Source organism: Ceratotherium simum, chromosome 21, assembly GCF_057802395.1.
Source record: "Ceratotherium simum simum isolate JZ-2026a chromosome 21, ASM5780239v1, whole genome shotgun sequence".
In the NCBI taxonomy this organism is placed as follows: Eukaryota; Metazoa; Chordata; class Mammalia; order Perissodactyla; family Rhinocerotidae; genus Ceratotherium; species Ceratotherium simum.
In genome coordinates, this window is record NC_141920.1 from 293,688 (window position 1) to 300,662 (window position 6,975).

The 6,975-nt window shown below is 61.1% G+C and overlaps 1 protein-coding gene across 2 annotated transcripts; it reads left to right on the plus strand.

Annotated features, from left to right (window-relative positions):
• The first annotated feature begins 465 nt into the window (after positions 1 to 465).
• On the plus strand, positions 466 to 5,461 carry SAMD10 (sterile alpha motif domain containing 10). Of its 2 annotated transcripts, XM_087444934.1 has the most exons (6): positions 850 to 913; positions 1,900 to 2,055; positions 2,864 to 3,045; positions 3,124 to 3,295; positions 3,712 to 3,852; positions 4,049 to 5,461. In XM_087444934.1, the coding sequence occupies exons 2-6, from the start codon at positions 1,947 to 1,949 to the stop codon at positions 4,069 to 4,071; spliced, it is 627 nt and encodes a 208-aa protein (XP_087301060.1). In that variant the 5' UTR covers positions 850 to 913; positions 1,900 to 1,946; the 3' UTR covers positions 4,072 to 5,461. The 2 variants fall into 2 exon arrangements, with proteins under 2 accessions (XP_004430230.1, XP_087301060.1); XM_004430173.3 differs by lacking the exon at positions 1,900 to 2,055 and having other exon boundaries at positions 466 to 913.
• The last annotated feature ends 1,514 nt before the right edge of the window (positions 5,462 to 6,975 follow it).

Sequence of the window (6,975 nt, forward strand, 5' to 3'; positions counted from 1 at the left end):
TCTGGCCTTCTGCTGGACCAGGCAGCCCCCAGCCCACTCTAGCACTTCTCACTGGGGTCCTGGAGGAAACACGTTCCTCCAGCCAGCCACAGCCTCCTTGGAGTTTCTCTCTCCTCCCCGTCCCCAGCCAAGCCCATTTTAGTGCCACATCCTGGGCACTGAGTCAGATTTTGGGGCTACATAGGAAAGGGGAGAGACCCTGGTTGTCCAACTAGAGTTTACAGTGTGGTGGTAGGGTAAGAGAAGGTCAAACTGGCTTCTCTGGGGAAGCAAGTGCCCATTTGAGGGAGAGACCTCTGGAGAGCTCTGGAGGATGCTGAATAAAGTAGTGAGTGAGTAAATTGAAGTAGGAATGGGGAGGGAGGTGACTGGGAGAGATCACTCTGGCCCTTGACCCCGGCCCCCGTGGGCAGAAGGTCCCAGGAGCAGGTAGGATGCCTCCCTCGCCCTGCCACACACAAAGGGGATGAATACATCTTTACTTCCCTGCCTCAGAGGCTCCTGCAGGCGCCTGGAGCACCTGTAGGTGCACAGGGTCACTCGTCCTTGGAGCCATGCCCAGGTGCGCACGGACGCCCTTTGCTCTAGCACCCTTTGCCTACGCAGACCCGCGCGCCGCCGACACACCTCGCAGCTCCCGGAGCGCGCCCGACACTCAGGGCTCAGCGGCAGGTGCCTCGCCGCGCAGACTCGCCGGGCGCGGGGACCGGCTCGGGCGCGGGGCCGGCTGGGGCGGGGCGGCGGCGCGCGTTCCCCGCCGGCCACACCGGCCCCCCTGCGCCCGGCGAGGGGCGTGTGCAGGGGCCTGGGACCGCGGGCCCCATGTTCACGGAGCTGAGGACCAAGCTGAGCCCCCCGCGAGGCCGCACCGGGGCTGTGCGTGCCGGCTTCGGGGAGCGCCGGGATGTGGACGGTGAGCGGGCCTGGACCGGGGTGGGGGATATCGCGGGCTGGGGGCTCGGGGACCGAGAGGGACAGGGGCGAGACGTGGCGGACTCCCAGCGGCTGCGGCGCGCAGAGTGGGGGCCGCGCTCTGGGTGAACGGGGTCTCTGGTGTCTTTGTCCTGCGCTGGTGAGCGGCCTCAGGCCTTGGGGATCAGCGCTTCTTGGCTTGGGGGAGGTGCCCGGCTGTGGCTCCTGTCCCCAGGCTGGCACCACCCTGCGGTCACCTTTTCCTTCGCGCTGAAAAAACCCTCCCCAGCCCTTGCATTGGGGCCGAGAGGGGGGCCGAGGCCACAGTTGGCCTTGGGCGCCCCCACCCCATTTCCTACTGGAATTCTGACGTTGGAGCTGGGAGGGAGGGACCGACCGGGGGGGACGCACAGATGGACAGAGATCCCTCCCCGAGTGCGGGTAGGAAATGGGCGGGGCCCGGCTGGCTGGGGACAGGTGCGGCAAGGGCCGAGGCGTCTGACTGGTTCTCCCCAAGCAGTGCGCTCCTGCCCTAGCCAGGCCTCCCAAGAGGAGAAGCCTTGCGACCCAGGCGCTTGTATACCCTTAAAGGTGCCCGCCTAGAGTAAGTCTTCTTTCACCGTACTAGAAGCCACCTCAGGGCAATGGCCACACTGGCCACACCCTCTGTCTGGCCCTAGACCTCAGATTTAGTCACCTGGGTCACCCGAATCCTGAAAGTTGCAAGAATGGGGAGGGGGTGCTAAGTCGGGGGAATCTTACCTGGTGGAAGGAGGAAGAGTAAGATGTGGGTTTGCCTCATTACAGAGACCTCCTGGGCACATTGCCAAACCCTGCTCTCAGTGGGGATGATGGGGGGCTGTGTCCAGGGGAGGCAGAGTCTCTCACTCTGCTAGGGCCTGAGAACCTGATCCTGCCTGCTGAGTCAGGGCCTGGGTACTGTAAAGACAGGGGCAAGCCTGGGCCCAGCTTCCCGTCTTTCCCCAGGGTTCTGTTGACTTGACACCACTAGAGCCTTCATCCATCCATTCACAATGTTTCTGGGCACCTTCTGTGCATCAAGACCTGTGTATGGTCTTCGGAGAGGCCCATCCAGGTGTCTGCACTCCCTGACTCGTGTCAGCAACGAGCCCAGAAATGATGGTAAAACTAAAACCTGAGGGGTGTGATGAAGTTGGTATGGAAAGAGAGAGCACGAGGCGTCACCATGGGGCCCTGGGCACATGGGTGCACCCTGCACACCTATGCTAAGCAGCCCATGCCTGCAGGAGCCCCCACACACACAGGAGCTGTCCTAGGCCAGGGGTCCCTGTGGGAGGTGGGGGAGCAGGAATCCCAGTTGTCGGCTTGCCCACAGTTCAGGCTTCTTGTCGATGAGTCACAGCTGGTGAGCACAGACAGCTAGGGGCCAAGCCTCAAACACCAGGTACGGCTGCAAAGACTGAGTGCCTTCAACAATGACAGGTAGATGGTGCACCCAGAGGGGTCTCCCCACCACCCAGGGCCTCCCAGGACACTGGGGCTGGCGTTTCCTCAAAGCAGGTCCTGTGTGTATACCCTGGTCTGGTGTGGCATGTGCCAGCCCAAGGCAAGCGTGAAGTCAAGGCTGTCCCAGGATGGCCCCTCACTTGGCTGCAAGTCTTAGGCTCCCTGGAGGCACGTCCTCTCTCTAATCTAAGCAGCACCCATCCTGCTTCCTAAAGCACAAACTGTGGACTCGGAGGGGGAAAGGTGTTTCCAGTTCTTCATCTTTATTCCAGTTTCCCACCCCGTCTCCATCTGGGTGGAGTCCTCAAGACAGCTCTTACATGCTTCCTTCTGCCTTTGGGGGCTTGAGAACCCCTAACTGGGAAAGTGGAAGGGAGACAGGCTAAGCAAAGAGCTAGATCACAGGGAGAGGAGCTTCTGGCCTTGCCCTTGACCACTCTGACCAGGCACCCCTGCTCCACAGCCACTGCCCACTTCAGCTTCTGCCGGACCCTCCTGGAGCACACAGTGTCAGCCGAGAGCATCCCCTGCCATCTCCCTAGGACACCAAGCACCAGCCTCACTTGGCATGACTCCCGCAGCCAGAGGGCAGTGGGTGGCCGGCCGGTCAAGCTCCTGCAGCAGCCTGGCACGGAGGGCCCCCAGGTACCCACCCACTAGACCCACCTCTGCTCCTGCCCTCCCTACCACCTCACTCCACCTGCCACCCCTTTCCCCTTGCAGGGCCGGCTGTACTCTGACCACTATGGCCTGTACCACACGAGTCCCTCACTGGGCGGCCTGACGAGGCCTGTCGTCCTGTGGAGTCAGCAGGACGTCTGCAAGTGGCTCAAGAAGCACTGTCCCCACAACTACCTCGTCTACGTGGAGGCCTTCTCCCAGCACGCCATCACTGGTGCCTCTCTGAGGGGCTGAGGGCGGGGAGGGCACAGGGCTCCCCAGGAGAGCTCCTCCCCCACTCCCAGCCTGCCTTTATTTCTCTTGCTGTTTCCCCCTGAGCCGTCCTCTCTTTCCGGGTCTTTGTCCCTTTACAGAATCTTTCTTTGTCTCTCCTGTGGCTGTTTCTGTTTTCATCCGGCTTTCCTCTGCGCCGTCTCTATCCGTACTTGTCTTTCCTCTGCCCCTCTCCCTGCTTTCCCTGTCTCTGAATCTGTCTGTCTGACTCTCCCTCCCTCCCCCGTTCCTCTGGCTCTCTCTTTTTCTGTCTTTGAGTCTCTCTGTGTCCCCCTCCCCCTTCTCTCTCTCTCTGCCCTGGCTCTTGATGCCCCTGGATGCTGACCTCGGCTTGACCCCTCTCTCCCCCCATCCCAGGCCGGGCGCTGCTGCGGCTGAATGCTGAGAAGCTGCAGCGGATGGGGCTGGCGCAGGAGGCGCAGCGGCAGGAGGTGCTACAGCAGGTGCTGCGCCTGCAGGTGCGCGAGGAGGGGCGGAGCCTGCAGCTGCTCAGCCAAGGTCAGTGGGAGGAGCCAGCAGTGCCAGGGCCACCCCGAGAGGCTGTGGGGCCGAGCTGCAAGGCCCCTGAGTGTAGAGTGGATGGGTTGACCTCAGGAGGGGTGGCTGTGGGACCCCAGTAAGGGCCATCCTGCACCCAGGGCAGAGTGGACAAGCCAAAGATCCCCACCCACCCTCACCCCCATCCACCCCACAGCTTCCTTTGGAAACGTGTCCTAGCTGCTGCCTGAGGCTTGAACCCCAGACCCCAGCACTGTGACCGGAGCCCGGGGCAAGGATGAGGCAGAGCTGGCTGAGCAGCCCCTCTTGGACCCTACAAGAGGCCCCAGGGGCTGAGCCTGGCCCAATGGACAGGTGGGACTAGGATTGCCACCTCCAGCCACCTCTGGTTGTGCACTCTGGGCTGTGCCTGGGATTGGGCGGCCGGGGGCTGCTTGAGTGTGGCCCCTCCTGCCAAGCCCACCCCCCGGTGCTGCTGGCAGCATTTGGGGCAGCCACCTGTAGCCAGAGCGGGGTTTGGATGTCCCCCTAGACTCCCAGGGAGTCTGTCTATTTATATTCCCTTCACCTGCATTGATGTCCGTCCCCCAGTGCCAGCTGAGTCACGCGTCCTCTAGGCATCCTGCCCTCTCCCAGGGCGAGAGGTCTGTCTGTCCGCCCACTCATCTAGTTCTTTGCCCTCCCTCTGCACCTAGAGGACTGCCCACACAGGTGGGGTAAACTGCCGAGGCTCCCTTTGGCATGTCCCCCTCCCCTGCCCTCCCCCAGGCTCAGCAGGCCCAACCCACAGCCCAGGTAATCAGCATCGGCATCCGCTCAGCCAGGCACCGTGCCAAGCACTCATTAGTTATGACACCCTCCCCATGTCCCCATCTATTCATGGGAACTGAGGCAAGAGAGGTCCCGGGCTTGCCTGAGCGCCCAAGCCCTCACATGGCACAATGAGGACCCCACGCCCAGCGCCCGGCACCAGGCTCCACTGTGTCTTGGCCTTAGTTTGGGAAGGTCTCCCTCCTCCCAGGGTCATGGAGACTGCCTTCGAGGCACAGTCGTGGGTGGGTATTCCCACTTCCCTTTTCCCAGGAAAACCCGGATTCACATATAAATCTGTTCTGAGGGCTGCACCCCCCATGCCCGCCCACTGGAGACCCAGCCAGCACCTGAGCAACCACTCCGTGGGCCAGAGTGCCTGAGGTTTGGGGCGGGTGCTGCCCAGGAGAGGGACAGTGAGGGTAGTCCTGGCAGCCCCCAAGCTCTTGCTCCTTGCCCTGCCACTCACCTAGGGGACTCTGAAAATCTCAAGGACAGATGAGACTACACCCCCAGCACCCTCTCTGTGCCCTGAGCTGGCTTTGGGAAGGGAGGCTGGTTGTTGCAGGTCCTGAGTGGAATTTGAACAACGGGCCTGGTGCCCCCCATCCGTGTGCCCCTCCATGGGAAGACCCCTCGTGCATTGTGGCTGCCCTGAGTGTCCCCGCCCACCTCATGCCATCACTACTCCGTCCTTTTCAGAGGCCTCTTCCCACACTCCTGTCTCATCCTCCTTGTTTTGCGCTCACTTTTTTATATTCTGACAAAAAGACCAGAAATAAACCTGGTTCTCAAGCGCCCCAAGTGTGGTGTCTGTGTCCGGGTACCCACCCATGGGGCGTGTGGGGGTGGGCAGAGCCCTGGGGGGGCCCTGGGCCCCAGAGAGGGGTGCACAGCCCAGCTGCCTCCAGCAAGGGCCACCAGGGGGCAGTGGTGTTGCATCCTGGCTGGGCGCCTGCGAGGACCAGAGGCTGGCTGGAAACGGCTTGGGACTCCACCCAGACGCACGGACACAGGTGTGTCGCGTTCCTGGGGCTGCCATAACAAATGACCACAACTGGGAGGCTTAACACGACAGAAATTGATTCTTTCGCAGTTCTGCAGGCCACAAGTCTGAAATCCAGCAGGGTCCCGCTCCCTCCAGGGGCTTAGGGAAGAACCCTTCCCCACCTCTCTCAGCTTCTGGTGGCTGCCTGGGGACTCGTGGGCTCATGGGCATGTCACTCCTTCCCTGCCTCTGTGATCACATCACCTCTGCCTGTGTGAGATGTCCCTCTGACAAGGACACCTGTCACTGGATTTAGGGGCCACCTGGATAATCCAGGATGAGCTCTTCATCTCAAGACCCTAACTTAATGACACCTTTTTCTAAATAAGGCCCCATTCCCAGGCTCCAGGGGTTTCATGTGGCTATCTTTTGGGCGCCTCCATTCAGCCCCCCACAGGACAACATCCTGATGTGAGACACACACAGGTCACAGCACATGCCCTGACATATGTGCCCACACAGCAACCAGACACACAAATAGTAACACAGAGGCATAAATCGACCACTGCAGTCTGGACATACACATTAACACACAATGACACCAGCAACCAGACCCACAACACCCTCCAACACAGTGTCCCAGACACACACTGACCCCTAACACACAGAAACACATGGGGCACAGCACACCCCATACAGACACACAATGTCACATGACGCCCTGACATCCAGACACGCTGCAGCCTGGACACCAGCTGCTGAAACCCAGACATCCCCACACCCTGTGTCCAGCCACCTGGACACTGACATACAGACGGGCATCCTTCTCACTTACTGCAGCACACACAGACATACCCTGACACTGTGACACCCAAACAGGACACTGCCTGAAACACGTGGTCACTCAGACACACACGTGGACATGCAGACTTACATGGGGAAAGCTTGGGTGGACCTCAGGGCACACTATTGACTCTCCAGAAATCGGGCCTGTGCTGTCCCCAGAGTAGGCACAGTCAACAAGGGAAGGACATGCCTCTTCCTCCTGGGGTCAGACAGGCCTCTCTCTGGCTCTGACTTCCACGGGAAGGACTGACCGACTGACCCCTCCACAGAGGGCCCCACCCTGCCTCTGCCTCTGCGTGAGCACTTTGTGCTGGCCTCGATAGAAGCAGATCCCAAAGGTCCCTGTGAGGAGAGGCGGACCCCAAATCTGCCCACACCTTTTGTGCCCTCAAGCAGTGCAGCCCAGTCTGCTCCAGGGTGGACAGAGGGGGTGGAGGGGAGTGCAGGGGTGGGGTGGGGAAGGGAGGTGGGAGGGAGGT